Raw genomic sequence first — 27,119 nt, forward strand, 5'->3', positions numbered from 1 at the left:
ATAGCTGCTCTGCCATTTGCTTACCGAGCATCATCCTGGCCTCCGATTGGCCAAGAGGGACCTCACTGTCTATGTGTGTAGATACTGTAGCTAGATCCGTGGAAGATAGAGTGGAATGCATCCGATTAGCTGCTCAGAGTAAATTGCTTGTGGCTCGAGGGACAGTCAAATAAACGAACATTTCCTGGAATGCTTTACTTGTTATCATGGTAAAAACCTTACGCTAACTGGAGCGCTAATTAGAGAGAAGGCGAGTTCCATCGCGCTAACTATGGCCATCGAGGACTACGAAGCGTCCCGTGGCTGGCTGAAAAGTTCATTCCATGACATCAGCTGAGAAACGCTGTCTTGGGTGGCGATCGAGGGGAGGTCGAGTTAGACAGTGAGATAGTGGAAAGAAAAGCCGCCGGGTCCAGGAAGTATCTGTTATTGTTAGATTCAGACGCAGCATGAACGTTGCATTGCTAAAATGGCTACAAAACGGACCTTTGGATGTCAAGCAGCTAAGACAAGAAGCGCTCTGATGCTGGAAGAGAGGGTAAAAGTGATCAAAATGAAATACGGAGGAAGCAAAATAAAAGACATTATCCAAGAAATTGATGTAAGTGAAAGTGAATGCTGATCGTAAATTTCGCAATTTCTTTCCCTTTTTTTTTCTTTCTACACTGACAATATGAAGTGTCAAATAAGTGTGTGCTCATACTTGTGCACTATTGGAATCAAAATAGAGGCCACATACATTTGTGTGCGTGTACACATACGATACGATTGTGTGTGCGTGTACACATACGTTTGTGTGTGTGTGTGTTTACATCTGAGATCAAATTTACTGTATATACACACACACACACACACACACACACACACACACACACACACACACACACACACACACACACACACACACGCGCGCGCGTTAGTACTCCCTGGTTCTTCTGCCTCCCTGCTTTTTTTGGTTCCACTGCCTTCACACAACATGACAAAGAACAGTTTTGTTTCATTAAAAAAATGGAATTAACAATTTTAGAGAATTTTAGAGCCTTAATATTTTAAAGCTAAAAAAAATTGGTGAGGTAACAATTTTGAAACGCATACATTAGAATTATTGAAGTGTTTTGTTTTTTTGGGAAGGAGGGGGATATTTGTGGAGTGCGTATTCACCAGTGTCTAGGATCCACGCCGTCACTGCTGCAGTGTCATCTGTAGCACAAAGTGAACAGCAATACCACACACGGCAGATTAGAACCCTATTTTCTTTTGTATAATCACCTTGAGTAAGTAAGTAAGTGTAAACATCATAAAATTATCCCGAGCATACTTCTGGTTCAACAGGTGAGTAAATAACAGCCTGGCCACCAAATTAAAAAATGCACTCTTCAGGTTGCCATTTTCTGGCCACACTTGCCGTTTGGAAAAGGAGATCTCACCATGCAGGCTTTGTCCGGGTCCTGCCTGTGCTTCATGAGCTCCTCAAACTTGAGCTCGTCCTCCAGTTGGCGCTCCAGGTCGTTCCCGTAATGTATGTCCTCGTGTTCTGCAGAGGCGATCCTGGGCTTGAAACTGAGGAAGGGATCTGAGGTTGTTGCTGTTGCTGCAAACGTGTCGCCGCGGCCGAGGTCGGAATCCACAGTGCTCTCAGTCTCGCTTCCACCCTCTAAGAGAGAACAGGGCACTTGACAGAAATCTTTGCATTGTGAGTGAACAAAGAACATCAAGTATAGCAGGGATGCAACTAACCATTATTTTACTAATTGATTAATGTTTGTGGGTGAATCGATGAACCGGGTAAAAAAAAAAAAAGTATCTTTCAAGTTTCATTCCTTGATTCAAAAACAGGACATTACTGCAAAGTGACAAACACATTTGCACAAACAAATTAGGAATCCATTAAATAACAGAAGCTACTTTGATGTTTTTGCCACAAGCCCTCAACAGCAGCACACAAAAATAACACACACAGTTCGTCGCAATATCTTGCGCTTTTGACAAATTTCATAGCTCAAAGTTTTCTACATCACACTTGGTGCAAATGGGCTGCTGCCTAGCTCGAGGCTAAAGTTAGTGGTGATAGCATCAATTCAAGAGCTTTTGTGTGTTAGCTACTGTTATGTGGTGAACTTGAGTGGAATTTAGAATTGTAGAACTGCTGCTTTCTCTGTATTATACAAAATAAAAACAGGAAAATATAACACGCTGAAGTATCGACTTTACATTTTTAAAGATCAAAAAGCTTCAGTAAAAGGTGAGTGCTCGTCGCATGATTCATAAGCTGTCACATTATTTGTTTTGCTTGTTTGATATTTAAGGCAACTGTAATTTCTTAATGTGGTACTGTTTTTTCCCAAATTATGAAATATATTATTAAGAATTACTAAATAAATATGAATTATAATAGCCGTATTTATAGAGTAATATGTACATGTAACTAAAACATTTTTGATGTTTTTTGTTGACTAAATCTGTTCCAAAAGATAGTTGTACCTGAATTCAACTCTTTGACCAGCGATGACATTGTGTTGGTGATGGAGTCAGCAGCGATGAGGAGGTCGTTTCTCAAATTTCTCCTGGGACCTTGGACGGAGAAGTGAAGAAAATATTGCCATCACAACATCTTACCACATTGTCGTGATTTTGGAATGGAACTGAGCTGCGTTACCCTGAGCAAAGGCATCCTGAACATCGCCTCCCACACCCATGAGAGAGTCCTGAGGTGTGTGAGTCGGGGTGGTGCCGACTGAGTCAGAGTGGATGGGCACGGGAACGGGCCTGCTGACGGTGTGACTGGGGGACGAGCGTGGAGAGCCGGGACCCTGAGTCTGCAATTCGCAACAACGCATAAGTACACATTTTCGAACTAAGTGAGAGTTGGGACTGAGGCAAATGATTATTTCACGTTATTTCCTCACTTTTAGAGAAAGTAACACTCTCTTATTTGTGCCTGGTTGATTGCAATTGTGCATTTTATTGTGTTAAATAAATACAGGAATTGATCCCTACAACTCTGCTAGAATTTTGCTGACTGTATTTTCCGCACCAAAAGGTGCACTGGATTATGAGGCGCACCTTCAATGAATGGCTATTTTGTAATTTTCATACATTGGACGCATCGCATTATAAGGCGCAATTTACAATGCCTCCACTAGATGGTGCTACGTTCCTTCCATTCAACTCGAGAGGTGTTCATGACCGCCTCCGAAAAACGTAACTTAACTATTACTGTACTGAAATGAAACTACGAAAATTGAAAACAATGCATCAAAACAGAAAATCAAGCGAGGAAATCACAAAATAAATTCTATATCCCCCCTACAGAATTTATTTTGTGATTTCCTCGCTTGATTTTCTTCGTAGTTTCATTGAAGTAATCATTAATTTACGTTTTCCGGAGGCGGCCATCAACGGCTCTCAAGTGGAACGGAAAAAGAGAAGGTACGGAGACGGACAAAGACGTACAGTACCTGTATTTGTTGAGACTGTGAAAACCATGAATAAAGTCTGCGTTTAAAAAAAAAATAAAACCACAGCTCTCCTTTTTTCGGAGCCACAACAAAAACTTATTTAATAAAGCAGCAACACAGTTCACTGAACCAACAGCAAGTTATAACATTGTAAGCATGTCTCCAGCAAGAAGCCATCTTGGGGTCGACATATTACCGTAATGACCATACACAAGACGCACCGGATTTTAAGGCGCTCGGTGAGCTTTTAAGAAAATGGAAGACTTTTTGGTGCGCCCTATAGTGCGGAAAACAGCATCTCCACCAGTTAAGCATAGTCACTGGAAACTATGGATGGGCGAGTACCAATACTAGGTATCGGTCTCAGACTGACATCAGTTGTATTTCAAGGGTTTGGGTACTTGTGAGGGAACCACAAAATTGCAGCATCAGCAAAGTTGGATCACAACTGTGACATGGCAATCACATATGACCAAAGATAATGCAGAGTCTGGTGTGTCTACAACCATTTGTGGGACAGTAACAGTGGCTTTTGCAGAATACCTTCACACTCAAGACACGGTTCCGCCTCTGATATGGCTCTAAATGTTGCTAGGCTAAAAAGACAGAAGTTACAACTGACAGGCAACACGAAAGAGGCTTGTGTGCACACAACACCGTCTGCAGGGCAAAACTATGTAAAGCTGAAAGTAATGGAGGTTGAAAAGTAAGTGTTGTTGGGCTACCCACATATGCTTTTGTAAATTAAATTAAAAGACTCCTTAATTGTTTGAATTAAAAAGATATTATTTTGTCATTGTGGAAAAACATCTACAAGTAGTATGTTTTTTTTTTTTTTTGCTTCAATTTTGTTGATTTAACTGCAAATTCCATCCATCTATCGATTTTCTGATCCGCTCTATCCTCACATTTTGGGGCGTGCTGGAGCCTATCCCAGCTGTCTTCGGGCAGTAGGCGGGGGACACCCTGAACCGGCTGCCAGCCAATCGCAGGGGACACAGAGACAAACAACCATCCGCGCTCACATTCACACATAGGGACAATTTTGAGTGTTCCATTAACGTGCCATCAATGTTGGAGGAAACCGGGGTAAAAAAAAAAGATCAAAAACAATCTTCAGCTCATCAACCCCTTCCAAAATCAGCAGGGATGGACACCAGCTCACTCATGGCCCTATTGAGTGTATGTACAGAAGAAAATGGGTGCATGGTTATCCTTACAGATTGAGGTTTTACTTACATTTTGCCTGTACAGTTGCATCCATATTTACGATATTAAATTGGACTCTGGAGCAGATTTTTATGAAATAGTGCCAGAGTAATCTATTATGTGACACTATCTGAAAATACCAAACACAAAATGGCCCAATTTGAATGCTAGTTCAAGCATCGCTTTTCAACATGGAACACAATGTATAAAAACGTTCACCTCGAGTTCACAACAGCGCAGTGACTGTAAGAAGCCGTGAAAAAAGATGGAGGGCTCTTGTCTGCGCTACCTTGAGAAGCATCATTAGCTGCTCCAGCTGCACCATGAGCTCCCTGCGACTCTCCTGCAGACTCGACATTCTCTGCTCAAGCTCATCTTTGCGTTGCCTGACAAGTGAAAAAAAAAAGGTACAGATTGATGACACCATTAGGTCACATCCACACAGACTAAGTCAAGCAGTTCCAATCTGCACTTAACTCTTTCTTTACCTTTTCCCCCCAAAATGTTTAAATCAGGGCACAGAATTACAGCATATGTTACACAGCGTATTATTTAAGGTTTTGGGGGGTGGTCCACTCATGCAAATGAGTCATAGCTCATCCTGCCCCCACTACTGTCAGTAAAAGGATCAATGAAGGAGCACATTTTTTTTGTTGTTGTTGCTTGTTTTCCTTGTCTTGCAAAAATGTCTGGCACATGCTCCATGGAGCAAGGAGGCCTGTTTCATGCAAATGAACCACTGCTCACACCACGCCCGCCTTGTGAGGGGTTGCCAATGCAAGTACAGCATTCTTTACTATGAGGGCCAAGGTGTCAAAGTGCACCCAAGCCCATAACATCTATACACACAGCAAAAGCATAGATTGTATTTTCACTGGCGGAGGCAGAACTTCACTGGCAAGTCAGCGAGTAACATTTGGTGTAACAATTTGTGTGCAGATGTGTGCATGTGGCACATGAGGCAGACACATTGGGAAACACAAACACCCTCCACAACTTCACAGAACATTCGAGTATGTGCTCGTTATCAAACGCTACACTAATAACGGAGTTAGCTAATGATAAATTTTTGCTAGAGTAACAACACAGTTCTGCTGATCTTTTGGCTTTAACAGGACAGTGCTTCCGTGAAGTCCAACTGTTGCTTGAAAATGGCTAATCTTCCCCACGCCTAGCTTTCAAGTCATGAGCGGAGAAACTCAGTAAGGGGGGGCCGTAGTATGTAAATGAGTCCCAGTGTTACCTCACTATCCTGAAAAACTCAGAAAAGCTCACATTTTGTTGAATTAAGCACCTCACAATTGATTTGTTTAGGCCATTCTTTTTTTTTTGTTTTGGTAATTCATTTTACACTTGGTAAGTGAGTAGGCACTCCAGAGAACAAACAAGCACTTCAACTCAGCTTTCAAAATAATGTATGTGCTCTGTCCCCTATAAAATATTGTGCTGGATGGAGTGTCCAGCTTACCTGAGAAGTCGTAACTCAGCCAGCAGTGTTGGGTTCTGCTGACCCCTGTCAGGCGGCGGCTGCGAGGCCTCCTCATGCTGGAGGCGCAGTCGTTGGATTTCCTGCAAGATTTCTCTGTGTGACACGCACAAAGAGACTTCAGAAAGAGTCTTCAATTTATAGCACACTGCATCCCTTAGAGTCCCTTTAGTAGTGAGATTTAGAGCTAATGACTGTTACGAGGGTCAAGGGCAGCTCCCGCCGGCATGACTGATGGAGGAATGCACAATTTTATAGACCTGGCTGGGTGGCGGCGATAACATTGCCGGGAGGCTTATGTACTGTGAACACTTCAAATAAACATATTATCATACATGTGGGGGGATGGATTTTGAGGGGGGGGGGGGAAAGATTTCATTGAACATCTATCCATCCATCCATTTCCTGGCTGAACAATCAAATATTCATGTATAGCACTCAAATGATTGTCAGGGCTTTAAATGTGGAATTTCCATGTGCTTTAAGCCTATACTATGTTCAGAAGTTATAAATAAATAAATAAATAAAAAATTTTAAAAGCATTATAGCAGTGGTTCTTAGCCGTGTTGGAGGTATCGAACCCAACCAGCATATGCACATTCACCGAACCCATCATTAGAGAAAATTAAAAATATAATTCAAGAAGTGTTCTTTCAGTTTTGAGTTGCTCAACTTGGCAGAACAAATCATGCAGATAGGACGCTGAGTCCCATCACTTTCCGTGATGCATGTGAATCCATGTTGTACATATTGGTCTGACCGCTTTCTTTTTTTTGCTCGAAATAGTTAGCATGCATTGAAAAAATTCCCCCCAAAATCACACGACATACTATCACGACAGTCACACGTTGACGACTGAGCGAACTAAATTTCCCACACATTGACAACTGAGCAAACTAAATTTCCCACAGCACTGATTGGACAAGCCATGTAATGTGATCATGTGCAGTGGGCGTGTCACAACTAATCGACATGTTGAGTCGGGTGTGTCTTAGCCTTCATGACAGAGGCTCTGTCGAACCCGAGACCGATTCACCGAACCCTTGGGGTTCGATCGAACCCAGGTTGAGAACCACTGCATTATAGTATCATAAAATAATCTAAATTTATTGTACTTTTCTCAGGTGATATTACCAATTGTATTCAGTTTTGTGTTACATTCCCATAAGTTCTGTATTGAAAATGAAAACTTGTGGTTATAATCAGTCATAAGATATATAACATGTTGTTTTCTAAAGTGTTCTATGAATAAACTAAGGTGAGAGTTAAGCTTCTCAAAGATTAAGCTGTGAAAGTCTCGCTGGCATCTGGTCGAAAAAATCCTTATGTCCAAAAACGGCCCACTTCATATTTTTCAAATATCGATCATTTTGGTCAATCACCACGTGGTTGTTTTTACAAACTACTGACCAATCCAAAGTGTTGAAAATGTCTTGTACTTTCTCGTTGATGTGATGCTCATAGCTCAACAACCATGCCGTTTTTGGGGTTGCCGGAAAAATTTGGGAGGATCCATTAGTACAAATACACTACAGGCCAGAAAATATACCAGCTTTGATCATGATTATCACATTTTAGGTTCAAAAGAAATAGCTTGAGAGTCTGTATGCCCAAGCCTCAACTATGTTCAGGTGCCGTGACGCCAAAGAAAATCAACAAGGCCAGCTGGGGGCGTTCAGTGCCTCACTTGTTTTTACTCTCCAGCTCGGCGATGAGCTGCCTCTGCTGTTTGTTGGCATCGAGAGAAGACGGCATGTCTGCGGGGACTCTGTGCTGCTGCTGTTGAGCCTGAAGCAGAGGCACTGTGTCAACGCCTCCGTTCGGTTCACACCAATGATAAGAGACAAAAAGAACATCAAGTGCACCAAGTCACTTCAAGTACATTGTGGGAAAGAATGATTTGATCCCCAGTTGAGTTTTGTTGCTCATTATTCAAAGAAATCCACTTTTTATGGTTGTTTATGGTAATAGACAACATCAATGTGGAAAATAAACCACACAATATAAGATATTTTATTGAGCGAAATAAGTATTTGATCACCAATTAAAACCCAAATCCTGATTTGGTGGGGAAACTCGTGTCAATATGAACAGCGGCAAGTTTTCTTTCCGGTGGTCCACAGGTTTGCCGGGATTTGAAGAATAAAGCCGTTCATTTATTTATCTATTCATTTGTTCGATCGAAAGCTTCCGTAATTCTAGGGGAAAGTTGTTTTGAGAGCAAAGGCAGAATTTTTCAAGAATAGAGTCCTAATTTTTAGAGAATAAAGATGCCTTTTCCAGAATAAAAAGCAGAACATTACGAGAATCCATTTTTAGAAAAGTCCCTTTCTTTTTCTTGTGACTTTAATATCATGATACGGCGACTTTATCTTGGGAAAATAGGACTTTTTTTTATCCTGCCAAAACATTACTTTTTGTTCAACTGTTCTCATAACACTACACAATTTTTTTTCACTATAAAGTACGATTTGTTCCTGTAACATGACAACTTTTATTTGAGAATCAATTAATTCCATCGTGAATGGCATCATAGTTATGTTTAATTGTTATCAGGATTATGAGGTGTTCTTTGAAAAATGTCTCCCCTGGATGCGGTCTAACGATGTGTGTTTTCTCGACAGATATTGTGTCTGTGATACAATCGAAGAACAACCATCAAATTGGAGTCTGTTTATGTCTTGGTAAGTGAGCAAATGTATAAATTTGCCAGGGATGAAATAATGACTTTCCCCAGTGTATGTTCATGTTTCTCACTGCAGCATCTGCAGCCAGGCGAGCAGCGTAGCGGGCAATGAGGCTGTGCTCCTCGTCTTGATGGTTGCTGCTCTCCAATAAGCTGATGGTGAGGAAAATAGAGATGGCAGTCACAATGTAACACTGAGAATACACAGAAATGTACAGATTAAAAAAAACAACATATGGAAGACCTGAATAAGACAAGAAAACACTCACTTGACCACACACAGATTTTTACTCTGAGTTAAAATTAAATTTTCCTGCAGACATAAGAGGGTAGAGCACTTCCATTAAGACGCGGGCAGACATAGTGCATGCGCAGGCATCTCTATTTTTATGTTGTTGGTGAGTGTGGAAATAAACAGAGAGAGAGAGAGAGAGAGAGAGAGAGAGAGAGAGAGAGAGAGAGAGAGAGAGAGAGAGAGAGAGAGAGAGAGAAAGAAAGATTACATAACCTGTCTGACAATAAAAACATTTCAGTCAGTACAAAATGCAGCAAACCGTTTTTGAATGTTACTTTATATGGGCACAAACCATTCAGAAATCTGAGCATTAATCAGCTCGCTACAAAATATAATCTGTATTTGCGGTTATGCAATCATGAGTATTCTGAAAACGCAACATGGGCCAAAAATGCTGTCGCCTTCAATTTGAAACAGATTTTACCTAATTTCCCACTAGATGGAGAAATACGCTCTAACATGATTTAATCTGCTCTAGAACGTGCGCGCACACGCACGCACACACACACACACACACACACACACACACACACACACACACACACACACACACACACACACACACAATCCAAATACATCGAGAGAAAAAAGTTGCCACAATATTCTTTGAAACTAAAGTCTTGATCTTCTTAAATCATATCTGTTGAGGAACAAAAGTCAATAAGGATCAAATCAGATTTATTAATTAAAAAAAATCATTGGATTGGCAAGAAAACAAAGTCCTAATTTTACAACTATAAAGTCAGTGTGTTATAGCATAACAATTAGCTGTTTTGGGCGAACAAAATTCTAACTCTTTCATGACAAATTTAAATCTCAGGCAAATAGAGGTGTTCTTTTTGGGCAATCATTGTTTATATGAAGCATTTCATACACAAGGTAACTCAATGTGCTTGACATAATTAAAAAAATACAACATTTAAAAGCACAGTAAAAAACAAGCAGCTAACTAAAACTATTAGTCATATTTTTTGAGAAAAAAGAAGGATCTTAAGAGATAAAGGCAGATTGTTTTGAAAGAAGAAAAAAAGAAAAAACATCAAGAGAACGAAGTCGCAAATCGACACTAAAGATGCAATTTTAAAAAAGTTGTCATCTTTTCGGAGTAAAATCATATATGTGTGAAGGTCAAGATATAAATGCATTGCTGTGTTAACATGAGAACTGTTGAAGATCTTGTTACACTTAAATAGGTGGGGGGAAAAAGGTAACGTGATAGAATTACAACTTTATTTGTGTATGACTATCATTTTTTCCGTACTAACATACATTTTTATAATATTGCAAAATGTGTCTTATAGCATTGCAAAAAAAAAAAAATCTTTTAATTTAATTTTCCCCACCCATTTTCCACATGAATCACCATATTTTCTGGAGGGTGAATGCCATCTATTGAAAGCCTATCAATTAAAGTCGATACCTTTCATTTCAAATCCATTGTAGTGGTGAAAAAAAAATAATTTAAAACTCTGTCACTTCCCAAATATTCTAGGCTACTTTCAAACGTCACTGTAGAATATGGTCACATACACCATCACTAAAACAAATGCGGTACATTGGTACCTAATAGATTGGCCAGTGAGGGAAAATCAGTACAAATGTTGTTTTGGTGGTTGTAAGAAAAAAACAAAATCCTTGTAGTACTCATTCATGGTTTTCAGACAGTCAGGTTATTCAGAGAAGGGCACACAAGAGCACACCCACTAACCATGTTTTGGGGTTGTTTTGAAGCAGTTTCACATAAAGGCCAATGAGAATGTGCTCGTCCGCGAGTCTGTCAACTGCATCCAGGTTGCAGTGTAACCTGGACGCGTGCAGGAGTTCATAAACAAAGTAAATAACAGACAACCAAAAAAAAAACAAAAACATGACATACCACGGGTGACAAAAGGAGGGCTGGCACAAAGGCATACGGGAAGAAAAAAAAAAAACAAGAGATTTGAGGAGACGCCTGAAAAGCAGCCATTCACGGGTGACTGAAGAGGAACAAGGCCACATTATGTGTGCTGATGAAAGCCTTCGGCGTGATTAAGGACATGCCCTGCAGACACACTACACGTCGCATGCACAGTTTAAACACTACACATATCTATGTAGTGCTCCAAAACTACCTAATCCCGTTTTATGAAACTCCTATGGCCACTAATACAGTTGATGAGAAAGAAAAAAAAAACTTGAGAAGGGTGTCAGTATTCATTATCCAAGGTCAGTTTCCACCAGAGAGCTAACTAAGCTCAACAAGCATGTGGTTTCATTCGATACGTTGAGCATTCAACTACCAAACAATGGGCTCCCTCTTGTAAAGGTAAAGAAAGCACAGGTGGCGCACATAATGAAGGGAACATTGGCTGGCGTGCATAGTCATGTCAGTTTCAGGTTTGTGCTAGCGCGCACGCAAGCTAGCAACCGCAGTTGTGACATGCTGTTAAACTCCCAAATTAGCTCATTTTCCCCACTGTGGACATGTTGGTTGATGCAGAATGTGGGCCAAACTACACAAATCCAAAAATGGCAATCAGTGAAAAAACTATTTTTGCTATCAGCTAATGTTTAGCTCATGTTTGATGGGAATATTGTCCCAATTCAGGGCATTCCACTTTTGGTCGCAATTCCTCCAAAAGTGTATTTTCTTGCATTGCTAATGAGAATCTGTTCTCAACTGCTCTAAATAAATGAAGGTTTAAATGAATAAAAAAATACATACATACATAAATGATCCTCAATGGGAAAATTGAGGTTTAGGCTTATTGGGCCTAGGTGGAGGTATTACGGCCATTCTAGTTGCCCAGCTTTGTTGATCCTTCTGGCTGAATCCTATGATGACCGAAATGTAAGTGTCCAAGTGTTAAACCAAAACAATGAGCTGCAAGTAGAATGTTTATTATGGGAACATTCTGGTCCAATGGTGTGGTTCACTGCATACAACTGTGAGCAATCTTTCAGTATACTGCATTAACTATGACTGATCCTGCTTTACCTTGGAATTCCAGTCTGATGTTTGGGACCAGAACCTGGCACTGTCAGTCTTGGTTGTGTACGTTTTGACATATTATGAATTTCTTGGCAGCCTGTGTGAACACAGTGTCCAGATGCTCTGACATGCTCAATAAAGTATAGAATACCACTCACTCGTCACTTCATCTTTTTTTTTCTATTTGCGAAAGGGAGAAGTGTTCCATTTATATTGAATGCAGATGTGAGTGAATTCAAACACTTACTTGTTACATACTCTAACCACTTTTTGGATGAGCCAGTACTATATTTCTACTTGTACACTAAACCCATCAAATGTAATTTTTGAAAGCAAATGTTTTTTTGGGGAAGTAGAAAACATTTCCACCATTAATGTGACCTATAGCCTGTACAACTCAATTGAAAAAAAATAGAGAAGTTAAAAAGACAAATGTCATGTGGTTGCAAAAGTATGCACTCCCTCATGTACAATCTCCTAAGCATATGTGGGAAAATATGTTACAGTGTGGTGAAACCAAGGCTGAACGTTAAAAGTGGAAAAAAGCATGCAGCACATGGTCTGAACCATGACTGATATGTGTCTGTCAGGTATTAAAGTGCCAGTATTTTCACTTTTTTTAAAAAAAAAAATCATTACCCTTATTAGTGCACACACACATGCATGAGAGCACTCTCACACAGTGTGTCACTTACCCTCTGCCTCTCAACAGATGTTGAGCGATATCATGACTCCTGCTGTAAGGCAAACTAGGAACGTTCAGCAAGAGGAGGCAACATAAGGACACCAACAATTGTTTGGAGTCCACTGGCAGCACTCCAAGCTGTAAAGATCTCTAGGAAAAATCCAGGACATCCATTGTTGTACTCACTTTTTGGTGGAGTACGGGTTCCCTGATGTTGGCATTGAATTGGAAAACGAATATTCACTGGGGACGTTCATTGGTCTTGGCGGCCTAGGAGACAAGGATTGGTTTCAACCCCCAAACGTGGCCAAAAGTAATATTATATTTTAGACTGTGAATGTGATGTGAAATATTACAATGAAGAAAGCACCAAGAACAATGACATGCAGTGAAGTGAACAGACGAGCAAAAGAAGTTAGCTGCTGCTCAAGTGTGAGTGGGTGAGTGAGTGGTGGGTGATCACAAAGGATTAGAAGAACAAAAAGTACACCGTGATTCAAAGGGACACATTTTGGGAGGTGTGAAAGAATCAAAGAACACTCACCACGTGTCTCTAGAGAGAGCAAAGTAGAGAACAAAGAGAAAAGTCACCAGCAGACAGCACAGAGATAACCTTTAGCATACTGGTATAATTTTTTTTCTAGATAAAAGAGTAAAGGCCAGCTAATGGTGTAAATCTTTGCCATGCAACTTTGTGGAGTGGTGGTGTGTGTGTCGAACAATGACCCATTAAAATATGGCCTGAATTCAAATAAAGGTGCTGATGCCATTACTTATTCTCACTTTGGTTGGACATTAGAGTTCACTTGCAGTGGATTCAAATGACGCAGTGACCAGCTAAATCAAGAAATGAAACCGGAATAGCCCGGTATGGTGTTGGAACTCTTGTTTTTTTTTGGGGGTTTTTTTTGTCCTCACTCAACCATGTTAAGACTCCCAAGGCAAGATTTAGCAATTATTGTGTTTCCCCCACTATTCATGAGGGATATGGGACAAAGGCCTGCCGCAATTAGCCGAAATCCCAAATTGATGCGCCACTCTTCAAAGGTTTATGGTTGCCAGCGGATGCTAAAGGATAGCTGCAAAGCACTACTTTTACATTTAACCTGGCTATCGGCTGACTAAATGAAACACCTCGCCTCACTTCAATGTAGTTGCTTCTTACCAAAATGCCACAAGATGGTGCCAATGTAATACTTGTCCATAAGACGTATTTGGCACAAAAATGATCCAAGGGGAACACTGTTTCTGAAATACAGTGGGCACATTTATTTTGGGAAGGTGTGACTGGCTGCCGCATGTGGCTCATGATTGACTCACAAAATTCAAAACAATCAAAAGAGTTGCCACTGATTGAATGCCCTGAGGGTGAATGAGAACATTCCCAGGCATAACTCACAAAATGGCAGCTATCATCACATTTTCCTTCTTTGTATCCTTATGCGAGGAAATCGTAGAAAAACACCTACAAAAACCATATCTTTTAGTTTTGGTCTCATGAGATTAGCCGACATTTTGTCTGAAGTTGAAATATTATTGTATCGTAAAAACTTGGGGATGTTTGACATCAAGATTGAACACACAACCAGTTTCACAGACAACAGTTTTCAGAGTTTAGATGGCGACAATAACTCTGACAGACAACACGGTAAAAATGAACGGCCAATCAGTTTAAACCGTTCTAGTGTAAATAAGCGCAACCTGCGGCAGCAGGACTGTTCGATATCCCCCAGCAGAGACACTCCCTACAAACACTCAACAAAACCAGTTGCTCCTCGATTACTGTACGGTACACTGTAAAAAACTTGCATTTTTTTGGGGGGCGGGGGGGGGGCAGGGTGGGCCTGAATTCATTTAAGATGGAAGAATTTATTGACATATATAGCCACAGTAGTAGACAGTGCACCGAAGTTAACCGTTTGCTCCAACACAATTTGCTGAGTTGTTTTTACCTACAGCTTTAAGTTGGGGTAGGGTGGCCAGTCCAAGAGACAATAGTTTTGGAAACATTTATGGGAAAAACAATATTCACAACAGCAAACCCTAAAATATTTATTTAAAATTGCCCAACTTAAAATTTTATCTAAGTTTGTCGTCTTGAAATTTTGAGTTCACCTTTTGTTTTTGTCTTCCAGCAGTGCAGTATTGCAAACTTCAGGTCACTTCCTTCATGGCAATCATTTTGTTTTACGTCACGATCAGAGCGCTCGACCATTTTGCGAGTGATTCGAGGAGGAAAAATCACTCTAACACACCGCGCACCAAAGGATAATTGCTCAGGATAATCGCATCTTTGCTGACTTTGATCAGGCTAGGGGAGGGTGGTATGCTAAAATTCCATCTGATTCAAGTTATAAATTTTTCTAACAACCAAGTCAAATTCTGTGTCGTACCTGAAAAAAAAAAGTATCTCATAATCTCAAGGTTCACTTTGAATGGAATTTCCTACTTAATTCTCATGGGAGCATTTTGTCTCCCTGAGACTATTTCTGTTGGGGCAGCTACCTGATTTAACAGAAAGCACCAGAGAAACTCTCACACAAAAACACAAAAGCTCAAGTGAAGGCAACAGTAGCGACATTGTTGTAGATTGCAATCACTCCCTGGGCTGCAATTAAGCCTCATTGATTCGCTGACCCATGGGATTGACTGGAATCAGACTTAGAGGAGGCAGTGAGCGGATCCTACTTGGTGGGCAAAGTGTAGAAAATAACTAAGCAGATGAAGAATAACATACACAATATGGGCGAGGTTGAGAGGTTTCTCCGGCATGTCGGGGAACATGGGATGAAGAGGCTCTCTGCTGGATGCACAGCTCAGGGACTTGCTGAGGGCATGAGACAGCTTCTTGGCCGGGGATTTCTGTGAGCAGAGGACACCAGGAGTACACTAAACTGCTTTAAAAGCCCACTAGAGATGCTGGTTACAAATAGGGGCTGAGTGCAACCCTTACGTCATGGTGCACAAACAGCCGCATTGACTGGTCCGGCTGCAGACACACCTCCTCCTTCTCCCCCTCCCAACTCCTTACCCATGATGTATACTCCTTCATTTGATGCTGGTTGCTATGGGGACCGCTGGCATGCCCCCTCCAGAAGCAGTCCTGACAGAGCTGGTAATTATGACATTGCTGGCAGCGGTAGCGGAAGCCCATCATACTCTCAGTGTGGCAGTAGGAGCACTCGACCGGGTGAAAGACTGCAGGGGGGGAAGAACACACATGCATAAATAGATGCGGTATAAAACGCATATATTTGGGCATTGTACGTTGAATAGAAGACTTGTTTATGGTAAAGTAAGGATACACGAGGTGAGATTAGATCTTGCTCAGGGTTCGGGACTTCGAGCCGCGAGATTATTTGATCGGGCGCACCATGCAAATTCAAAACCAAATGAAATAACTGAGCAAGGGTCAGGGGGGACTCACCGCGACATTTTTTATTGAAAATCCACAAAATGATCACCAAAATTTTACGCTGTGTTCCATGCATATTTGAAAATGATCACAATTTAGCGTCGATCATTTGTCTAGGCCACCTGCTTCCGGGCTCATTTAGGAGAATTCATTCCCTTGTGTACAAGCACAAAATGTCTGCTTCAAATTGACGTTCGATTTCAGGCATGAGGTCCTTGAGACTTTTTTTGTGGGTCCCGTTAGGATATCAGAGTCTACTCAATTCTGTATTGTTCGGTGATATTGGTGACTGGGCAATTTTTTTCAAGCTTTCCAGGGGGCCATAGAGAGTGAATTTAAATGCGGAGGTAGGGTGTGGGGGGGGGGGGGCTGATGTAGGGCCCCTAAAATCCATCTACAGTGGTACCTCTACACGAACGTCTCTTCATACGAATTTTTCAAGTTACGAAATGCCTCAACAGGAAAATATTGCCTCTTGTTACAAAAGAAATTTCAAGATACCAAAGGTAAAAATACAGCGTGGGTTGATACTCGCAGCTCTGAGTTTTCTGAACGCAACATACTTATAGCTGCTCTGCCATTGGCTATTACCAAGTTTCATACTGGCATCTCATTGGCTAAGAGGGACCTCTACCGTATGTGTCTATGCGTGTTGATAAGTAGATATGTGTCTATGCAGCGTCCTTGTCATTCGACCCTTGGGCCATGACGCATTCCGATAGTTTTACGTAAATGGGAATCACCCAGAAAAAGTGTTCACCAGTTGGGAGATTGCTCACTCTGCTGATGATGTTTGCCTTGGACATTTTCAAAGGATTGTTAAAAGCCGACAAAAGCAAACGCCCTTGGATCAGTTCTTTTCAAAACGCCAGGTAAAAACCACTTCTGAGAGAGAACATGCACTAAAGAGGGCAAAAAACGATGAGGACGCAGTTAAAAGTTAAATGACCATCATTTTTATTCTTTACTCGCTTCTTCTGTTTTTTTACATTATGCACAACTCTCATTTATTGTGCAATAATTGTAACATGTACTGTATTTGTTACATATTTTGATGCATTTTTATGCTTTAGAAAACATTTATGTCTGAATTTTGGAGGCGCTTGGAACAGGTTAGGGCATTTATATGGAAAACGCGTTTCTACTTACAAAATTTTCTACTTAAGAAATTTCTTCCAGAACCAATTAATTTCGTAAAGTAGAGGTACCACTGTATTTCCCCCAGTATTCATGGGCTTGCAAGAACTGTGCATTTTTAGCCATGTGCCACAAATTGTGATTTATTCATAAAAGCAGCGATCCCGAGGGGAATGACAAAAAAAACCTCAGAAGAAAAACCTCCAAAACACTGGACTCACAAATGCTCACAAGGAATAACAATAAACACTGTCGCCTCACATTTTATCAAGACGAGAGTATGACCCTCAGAGGACTGAGACAAAGCATGTGAGGTCCTCATAGGTCATTGTGTTCAGGCGTATGCATTTGCTCATGCGGTGACTGGGTTATGACTTAGGGTTATGGTGTAAAGAACAACTTCCACACGGAAAGCTAACCAGTTATGAATACAGTAAGAAAAGGATCGTAGGACTCAGAATTCAAGGACGTTTGGAGTAAATCTGTCCCTAAAATTGAACATTTCTCTTGTACACTATATTTTACATCTTAATCGCCTGGTGGTAGCCATAAATCAAACCTGAGAGGCAGGCGTGCGAACCACGATCCACCATGCGCACACAGGGGCTGCTCATTTCCATTTTCATTATTTCTTCAGGGAATATACTTTCAAAATCTGAACAAATGGAAGGTGGACTAGTGTCTAAAAATGGATTGGGGTTTTTCCACTCTATTTGTTGTGCCACCTACCGTTCTCCACATTGGCAAGCCGGTGCATGAGGGGTAACCACACCAGACACTGAGGAGCCGGGTCTGACATCAACGAGTCCAGGAAAATGTTGAGGGAGACCTTTTTCTGCTCACAATGCAAACCAAGTGTTAGTCAAGTTAGGGAGTTGTTTTTAAATCTATCTTTAAGTTGGGGGAGGGGGGGGGGGGCAATATAAGGGGCAAGGCTTCTGTCAACACTTATTTCTTTGTTGTGACTTGAGATCGCTTCCGAAATGGCTATCGTTGCATTTTGCCTCACAATCAGACTCGAGGCGATCTGTGACCCCAACCCGTCACGTATGTAAAAATACATACCTGTACAATATTGGGGTTGAATTATTGAATGCTGACCTGATGCATGAAGCAGCTCTTGGCCGCTTGCTCCGTGTAGCCAAACGATGGCCCTTCAAAGACAGCCATGGGCAGCTTGAGAATCTCCCTCAGGAATTGGTCAAACTGCGCATACAGCATGATTCCCGCCGGATCGGATATTAATGAAAAAATATCTGTGGAGCGACATCAAACAAACCAATCAAAATAAATTGTCAGCTTCCAACGCAGTCAGCTAATTACAGCATCACACACAGTGCAATTAGCGCACTTATTGAGGGAAACAAATTGAAGAAGACAAGCAGCTGTTCAAATCGTTTTGTTTAAAAAACACAAACAGCAAGGAATTCATCCCACGCTTTGACTGTTTATCAGCCAGGAGATGATGTTGGCACCTTTCAAAATAAAAGTAAATGAAAGAGTTGAATGAACCTTTAATCTGGCAGCGAAACCTCTTCCGTCACGATTTGGCAAATGTCATATTTTTTCACAACTCTATGCTATTGACCCGTGTCTGAGGTGTTTTTCTAAATTTCTGAGCAATCTAAAGTGTGGAAAATGGCTTTCTCTCTTTGACGGTGCAATGTTAACGGTTGAACAAATATGCCGTTTTGGAGGTCTCTTTAAAGGTGATGATTTGCGAGGTACGAGGATGCTAGTGAAATGAGCAGTATTTGATGGATTCAGAGACTTCCTCTAGTAAACTGAAAACTTGCTCAACACCGTGTTTATTCTGAGATCATAATCTAGTAATTACTCACACCGAGTGCGTGATCTTGAATCCACATGTATTATTGTGGTGAAATGTATCATTTTGGACAATTCCAAGTGAAACAACAAATGCTGCTTACATCTTAATTTATCCAGAATTTTCCCTCCGCAGAAGGTTGCTAGGACCATCTTCACAACAAAGACAGATATTTTGCCGTGGCCATCTCTAGAAAACAAAGATTTTATTATGGTTATTCACACAGAAACACACACACACACGCGCACACACACACACACACACACACACACACACACACACACACACACACACACACACAAACGACGAGATAAGACACTGAAGCAAGTAATGGCAACCAAAACGATTAAATGAAAACATAAAAACAACAAATTTGATTTCAATATGTTTAGAATGACTGTAAATTGTTCAGTTTATCAATTTCAACTTTTCACGTTCACCATTCCTATTAACTCAAGGCTCACAAATTTTTTTCTTCAATTTCAAATTGTGTAATACAAAAAACTTTTCGATAGCTCTGTGAGTTAGTGCTGAGCACGGTTGCCTCGGAGTCCGCTCAAACCCTCGTCTGTGTGGAATTTGCATGTGGTTCCTGTGTATCACGCGGGCATGCATGTTGAATTGAAAACTTTCATTTGTTCATAGGTTTCAATGCGAGTGTGCAATGCTTGTTTGTCAATAGGTGCCCTGTGATTGGCGGGCAATTTATCCAGTCCTGACCAAAATTAGCCATGTTGGGCACCAATTTACTGGCGTGCCCAATGAGAACGAGCATGAAAGGTAAATATTGGATTCACAGTGTCCACTGTGTTTGATGTGCAAAAATAAAAAAAATAAGACACATTATTGCCGCTTGTTGTAACACTGTTGCAGTCAATAGTCAGCAGTCTTCCCAACTTAGGCCACAAAGAACCACGCATGACTCACGGGTCATAAGCTGCCAGCAGGAAGTTGAGCAGCAGGCTGATGGAGTGCTCCACGTTGATCTGGTGCGTGGTGGGCATGCGCTTGTTCAGCTGGTACAGTATGGTGGACAGCACCACTTCCAGGCGGGCCACGGGAAGCTCGGCCTCGAGCTCCTCGGTGTTGAGACCGTTTTCTCGGAAGGCCTCGATGACGTTCCAGATGTCGATCAAATGCACTGGGAGGCAAGCGGGGAAAATTGTACGCAGCGCAGCAGAAGCGGGAGAGCACATGCCGTACTCACAGTTGCATTTCTTCTGCACAAATCTCAGTTTGCAGGCTGTCCTGTATGTCGACAGTCGAATGGAGTCCAAATCCTGAGCCCCTGGGGAAGATTTTCCGAGTAAATTACCTCAGAATCAAATAAACAAATAAAGACCCAGCAGAAGAGTCACAGGGTATACAATTTGATGCTGATCCTAATTTGGATTGTTATTTGACTGCCATTGATGTGGGACTGTATGGGAACCACTTTTCACCACAAAGCATCATGGTAAAATGTGGTACACAAATACTGATAATGGGCCCAAATTTAAGCCCGATTTTTCCTCCCTGATCGGCTCGGAAATCAGTCGGAGCTGTTGTAAATGTTAAACCTATGAAATCAATATTGACAATCCCAAATCCTAAAGCACTTACCAACAAAATCCCATGTCGGATGTCTATGAAAAATGAGTCTGAGTGACTATCCTGTGGTGTATGTGTTTTGTTCAAAAGGGTTTTTCCTCTTTTCTGCTTAGGATAACCATCAGGCTCGACAATCGTAAATGGTAAACTTGTTCAAAATTTGCAATAATAATCTTTCAGCAGGGTACACACATATCCAAAATTGTGCCTAACTTTAGCCCTTATGATCAAATTTAGCAGAGTTGGTCGGTTTCTGGTTGTCTCTAAAATATCCTAAGCGATTATCCTGTGGTGTTGCGTGAGTTCAGAGTAACTCTTCGTCTGCTTGGGAAAATTGTCAACGATAGCAAATGTTAAACCTGTTCCATCTTTACGATAGGAGATTGTTAAGGATGGTACACACACTAACAACTGGAACTAATTTGAGCTTGAGCCCCACTCCCTTAAGGTCGGCAACGTTCATCGGTAAAACAAAATCCTTAAAAGATTATCCTGGTGATTATCTGTCAGTGTGGGTTCTGTGACGATAATTAAAAAAAAAAAAAAATCCCAGATCTGCTCAGAAGATGTCGATCGTAACTGCTAAACCTCTTCAACTGCCACATTCGGCGGATGCACGGTCTTGGGATTGTGATATAAAACAGAAGACCCGCCTGAAACCTGCGGAGTAATTTGAGCAGAAAGCGGAGCGAGATTGATGTGTTGCAAGTCATTCGCTATAATAAAAATGAGGAGAAGGAGAAGTGCTTGCCCCAACTACGTAATTACCAGATGAGTCAACAGTTAGCCTTGCTACTTGTAAATCTTCGTGTACTTTTACTGTTTCTTCTCTTTTGTGTCTTCTGTCTGCTCTCACAGGTCAGGTCTCGTGCATTTGGTTTGCGGGAGGAGATACCGTTCTCCCAATCATGTGTCTCTCACATCTTGGGATGTTAAAAATCTGTATGTGTTTAGTGATTTATTTGTTTTTTTTTTCTATTTTAATGCTTTCAGAATACTTGGTACAGAGGCCATTGAGGACCTTGGGCGCCGTCCAAAGTGATACAAGTGAAGTGCCGCCTCTCAGTCTAGTGTGAAGTTACTTTTTAATGGGCCAACGACAAGAGCCGCAGCAGTAAACTGAAGTTCACTCGAGCTTTTCAACCCTTATTGTGAAAGGTCTTAAAAACGCATCGGATGAGTTCACATTTTCACAGCAATATATTTTCTGCGCATTTTTTTTTTTCCAAGTGGATACTTTCAGCATGATCACTGGAGACTTGATTAAGTCCAAGTGTCGAGTCTAGTGAAAGCTGCATCACCGGCAGGTTATTAGATTTTGTAACAAAATGTTGTATATTGTAATTGTTTGAATCGGGGGCAGATTAATGCTCTGAGGTTGAGGGTTTGGATCTCAGGTTCAGGTCTTTCCAGGATGAGTTTGCATGTTCTCATTGTGTTTGTGTGGGAATTCTCCAGATAGTTCTCCTTCCTCCCACATTCCGAAACATGCATGTCTGGATTGGTGAAGACTCAAAATCAGTGGGTCGCAAACGTTTTACATGAAGCAGCTCCTAAAAATGTACTTAGCTCTCCAAGTACCACCACCATTAAAACACAGTAGCACAGCCATGTTCATCAAAAACGAGCCGGTTTGATTCCTAAAACGTATGTTTAAGGGTTATTGTAGGCCACTGTAAAATCCTGCACAGTTTGAGCATTTGAGACTGCAATTAGACATCAGAAAATACAAAATCTGCATTTTCTGTCAATAATGATTCAATTACAAATGCTAACTATAACCGGAATGCATTTAGGTAGTGATCATGAGCGCAAATAGCTGTTTGTCTATGAATGACCTGCAATTGGCTGGCAACCGGTTCAGGGTATGCCCCGCCTACTGCCGAAGATAGCCGGGACAGGCTCCAGCACACCCGCGACCCGTGTGAGGATAAGTGGATCGGAAAATGGATGGTTGGATGGATAAATTGTCCACATAGTGGAAATGCTTGTTTGACTGTAGGTGCCCTGTGATCAAAGAAAACGGACTGCATAGACCGTGCGTCATCTCTTCAAATAATTCTGTTACCTTGTTACCTACAAGAGCGGGGCAAATATGATGCGGTGTTTGGGAAAGGGTGTGATGTCATCCTCCTTCAGTTTATCATCAATCTGGATGTGATGCGAGTGGGACCATTTCTTCTCCATCATATGCATCTTACATGCAAACTTGGAAGTAGCGAGCATTTTAATGGCCGGTGGGTGAAGGGAGGCCAGTATAGATTAGGACACGGTCACGTGCGCCTTCGTACTTACTCATCTCGACGAGCAGTTGCCTCCTGTCTGCCATGTTGACGCCACTCCACCCGCAGTCTTCAATCATTCTGATCAAGAGAGAGAGTAAAAGTCAATCCATGCACCCCTGATTTTTAGTGACGTCCTCATAAAAATCACGATTTGATGACTGAACACGAAATGTTTTTGACTTAATTCCCTGAAGCGTCAGAAGGCAACTGATAAAACCATTGTGCATGCCGAGACTCTAACCACTTCATTAATACGAGCAGACATAATGAGACGACAACCATTCAGCGTGACCACAACTCCAATTCACATACTTTCATTTGTGTTTTTGTACACACACACACACACACACACACACACACACACACACACACACACACACACACACACACACACAAACAGAAATATAGTGAAACCTTGCATATTTGCAATTAAGCAACACCGATTTGTGGATTTTGGAGTGTAATACAGCCTCCAACAGCTCACCAATTTGCAGGTTTTGCGCTCAGGTCAAAGCAAGAAAAATGTGTTGTCCTGAACAGAATTCTGAGTCGCAGGTGGCTGTTTTCCAACTTGTTCAACCAAGTACAGTGGTCCACTCCATTTTGCCTGAAAGCACATTCAATCAACTCCGTACAAGAGACAGAATCCATCAATTCATGCCCTATACCTAATCTCAGGAGACCTTAAGGGGACATATAAGCGATTTGTAAAACTAACCTTTTCAGTGGCTACTATTGAAATAATAAAGTGCCTGGTCATCCATCAACTGTGAAATTAAACAATCAAGAAAATCTTTTATCTGGCTTTCTGAGAATGTGTGTGTGTGTGTGTGTGTGTGTGTGTGTGTGTGTGTGTGTGTGTGTGTGTGTGTGTGTGTGTGTGTGTGTGTGTGTGTGTGGTGAGTGAGTTGTTCTTTTGCCATACGGTAAAAACTTGGACCACACTAAGTTGCTTCAACCATGACTTGACAGCTAAGATAGGCAAAGATTCACAGCCACTTTCAAGCCACGGAAGATGGACTGATGTTGTATTCACCGACCTTTTTGAAACTGATTCAGTTACTTGTCCAAAAGTAAATCAGATTATGGCGCATGTCTTATTTTGATTACACACAAAAGATCAACGGTCTGCTTTCATGATGAACTACAGAAATCAAATCAAATGAATAATAACTACTTGGAAGCTGAAATCAGAGGATTTGGACAATTTGAAGTTAAACAATAGCTCTAAACGCTTACTCGTTTATTAAAATATGCGTCGATTAATTTAATAATTGATCACTTGTTGATTGATTGATTAATTTGACACAATCGTAAGCAATCAGCACACACAAAGTCCACCGATTAGAAGTGCTCAAGGGCTGTCTTTTTGCCTCTGAGTATTAGTTCCCGCCCTTCTTCACTTGATCTTGTTTCGCAACCTTTCCAAATTGAATGTACCACACGCATGCACGCACGCGCACGCGCGCACGCACGCACGCCCGCCCGCCCGCACACACACACACACACACACACACACACACACACAGAATCCGAGGGGAGGTGAGCGAACATAAGTAAGACAACGAAAAGACTTTCAAGGAAGCGGGGCAGCGAGAGCAGCCGAGAGACGACTCACACCACGCCTCACCACACACTGTCCAGGCAATCTAATACACCTTGTCATGTGCATTGTTGCCATGGCAGCAAGTCTCCACACACACACACACACACACACACACACACACACGCACACACACACACACACACACCCACACACACACACACACACACACACACACCCCTCCCTACACGCCTGAATCAACACCCCCACCCCACTGCAGACAGGCAAAGTTTCTGGAGGAAAGCTTTTTTTTTCTTCTTTTTTTTTTTTTAATCGCAAATATCATTTATGAGATGTAGCTAGTGGGGTCGTCGTTTTCTTTGGACGATAGCCTTGAGATAATCATTCAGGCATGCTATTTTATATTACTTTGACAGTAATTAGCCATATTCTGCAGACACACATGGCGCAATTAAAAATAAAATAAAATACCGGGATTTAAAATCAGCAGGTTTGCTTTTCTGATCCCAATCAATGCGAACAGTCACTTGTGGCTCTTTGAACCACAATTGGCGAGGAAAAAGAATGTGCAAATATTGTTCAGATGGATTTGCAGAGTTTACAGAGGGTTTAGAGCAGTTGTTCTTAACCTTGTTCGAGGTACGGAACCCAACCAGTTCATATGCACATTCACCGAACCCGTCATTAGTGAAAAATAAAACTATGATTTTATTTATTTATTTATTTATTTATTTATTTTCCCAAATTCAAGACATTAAAAAACGCATTCATTAAAAACAGAAAAAAGTAAACACAATTAGTATAAGTATGACGTATACATTTTTTAATTGTGCACAAAATGAACCAACCAGTGATGGCGTGTCATAACTAATCGACATGTTGAGTCCGGTGTGTCTTAATCTCCATGGCAGAGGCTCTGTCGAACCCCTGAGACTGATTCACCGAACTCCTAGGGTTCGATCAAACCCAGGTTAAGAACCACTGCTTTCGACACATTTGCAAGGTCAGATTTAGGCAAGTAAAAGATCGCCGTTCAAACTTCTCAACTTTTATTAAACTGTGCTAAAATGACAGTTTGACATTCCATAGTGGAAATGTTGATTTGTCGCTCAAACCCAAAATATGTCAGCAAATCTCTGGTGAGTTCAACTCAGTAAGCATCTACAAAATGCACTCCAAAATCTTGTTTTTCGTTTTCTTTGGCTTATTGTGGATGCCACCACAGGGTACAGGTGATGGCAAAGAAAAAAAGTGTGATCACCACTGAACCAGAAATGGAACAGACTATGACATAGGGAAGGGTCTGTCTGCTTCGTACAATATAAGCAATACGCACAGCTAAATTGCTAATGATGTAAATGTCAATTACCTTGCTTACATAGAGTAAATATCAATTACACACAGTACACACAGTGATTATACAAAGCAAAGGTGAATGTAAATGCTATATTCAAAATTGACTAATTATAGCAGTACTGGTACAATTAAAAAAAAAACAAACAGAATGACAATATTGCTTTTTCGTCCTTTTATGACACGCAGAGTTGCAACCCTTTTTGAATCCGGCAAAACTGATGACAGGACAGTGACAGTATTGGTATGCAAACACCTTCCTGTTCCCTTTCAGTGGTGTGTCTTCAAAAAGGAATGTCAGTCGTTTTATTTTTTACAAGGAAACAAATACAATGAAAAAAAACCAACACAAATCTTGAATTGCACAAAAGTGAGCAAAAAAAATAACTCAAGGCAACCTTGTTGTCAGAAATTTGGACTTTTGGTTCCCAGCATCCTAGGGCTGCACATATTGCACATGCCAGAAACTGCAACTGCTTGCATGCCCCACAGTCCATTCGAAATGTCACTTAAAAACCTGTAGAGTTTATCAAGAATCAATCAATTCACTTTACATTGTTTCCTATGGGACAAATTGTTTTGACATTGGAACAACTTGAGCAAGACACAGATTGTGTATGACGGGGGTGGCCAACCCGCGGCTCGCGAGCCGCATGCGGCTCTTTGGCTGGTTCAATGCGGCTCCCGGGCTTGACATGACATGACAAGCGTCGAAAAGGCCTCGGTGGTGGCGCTGCCATTCAAACAACGGCGCTAAATACACAGAACTAACTATGTCAGCCTATCATCAATCCCGTTACTTGAGTGACATACAGGGCAACCAATCGGATGACAACTGAATCACCGCTCATGCGCAAACAACGGTGCACAGCGCTAAGCGCTAAGCTAGTCAGCTTTAAAGGTAGGGGTGCCCAATACGTCAATCGCGATCGACCCGGAGCCAGCGGACTGGTCCCAAGTCGAGCGCGAGCGTTGGAAGGAGGAAACGGGGGTGGGGGGTATGTCTGTGTGTTTCAATTTCGTTCGTGTTCAGTGAAGTTCCGGCTCTCGCTCATCTCGGTGTCTGTGCGTGCCTGCGTATTCGCACGTATGTGTGTGTGTGTGTGTGTGTGTGTGTGTGTGTGTGTGTGTGTGTGTGTGCGCGCGCGCGTGCATGT

General features: G+C 41.5%; 1 protein-coding gene across 8 annotated transcripts in view; it reads right to left on the reverse strand.

Moving 5' to 3' along the window:
* Window positions 1-27,119, reverse strand: part of dtna (dystrobrevin, alpha) — a 33,335-nt gene that overhangs the window by 663 nt on the left and 5,553 nt on the right. For 2 of the 8 annotated variants that reach the window (XM_019878930.1, XM_019878927.1), the window contains exons 2-21: window positions 23,056-23,123; window positions 20,378-20,458; window positions 20,098-20,311; window positions 19,274-19,359; window positions 18,444-18,598; window positions 18,072-18,177; window positions 15,822-15,988; window positions 15,528-15,652; window positions 13,335-13,343; window positions 12,977-13,060; window positions 12,801-12,854; window positions 10,843-10,938; window positions 8,911-8,992; window positions 7,841-7,941; window positions 6,136-6,249; window positions 4,957-5,053; window positions 2,657-2,816; window positions 2,482-2,571; window positions 1,428-1,654; window positions 1,162-1,200 (exon numbers count right to left, since the gene is read on the reverse strand). In XM_019878930.1, coding sequence (XP_019734489.1) covers window positions 1,183-1,200; window positions 1,428-1,654; window positions 2,482-2,571; window positions 2,657-2,816; window positions 4,957-5,053; window positions 6,136-6,249; window positions 7,841-7,941; window positions 8,911-8,992; window positions 10,843-10,938; window positions 12,801-12,854; window positions 12,977-13,060; window positions 13,335-13,343; window positions 15,528-15,652; window positions 15,822-15,988; window positions 18,072-18,177; window positions 18,444-18,598; window positions 19,274-19,359; window positions 20,098-20,311; window positions 20,378-20,458; window positions 23,056-23,122 — 2,133 coding nt within the window. In that variant the 5' untranslated portion in view covers window position 23,123 and the 3' untranslated portion in view covers window positions 1,162-1,182. The remainder of the gene's footprint in view (window positions 1-1,161; window positions 1,201-1,427; window positions 1,655-2,481; window positions 2,572-2,656; window positions 2,817-4,956; window positions 5,054-6,135; window positions 6,250-7,840; window positions 7,942-8,910; window positions 8,993-10,842; window positions 10,939-12,800; window positions 12,855-12,976; window positions 13,061-13,334; window positions 13,344-15,527; window positions 15,653-15,821; window positions 15,989-18,071; window positions 18,178-18,443; window positions 18,599-19,273; window positions 19,360-20,097; window positions 20,312-20,377; window positions 20,459-23,055; window positions 23,124-27,119) is intronic. The other 6 variants (XM_019878929.1, XM_019878928.1, XM_019878931.1 and 3 more) reach the window with 6 other exon arrangements.

This window comes from Hippocampus comes, unplaced genomic scaffold (genome assembly GCF_001891065.2).
Source record: "Hippocampus comes isolate QL1 unplaced genomic scaffold, H_comes_QL1_v1.1 scaffold85, whole genome shotgun sequence".
NCBI classification, from domain to species: domain Eukaryota; kingdom Metazoa; phylum Chordata; class Actinopteri; order Syngnathiformes; family Syngnathidae; genus Hippocampus; species Hippocampus comes.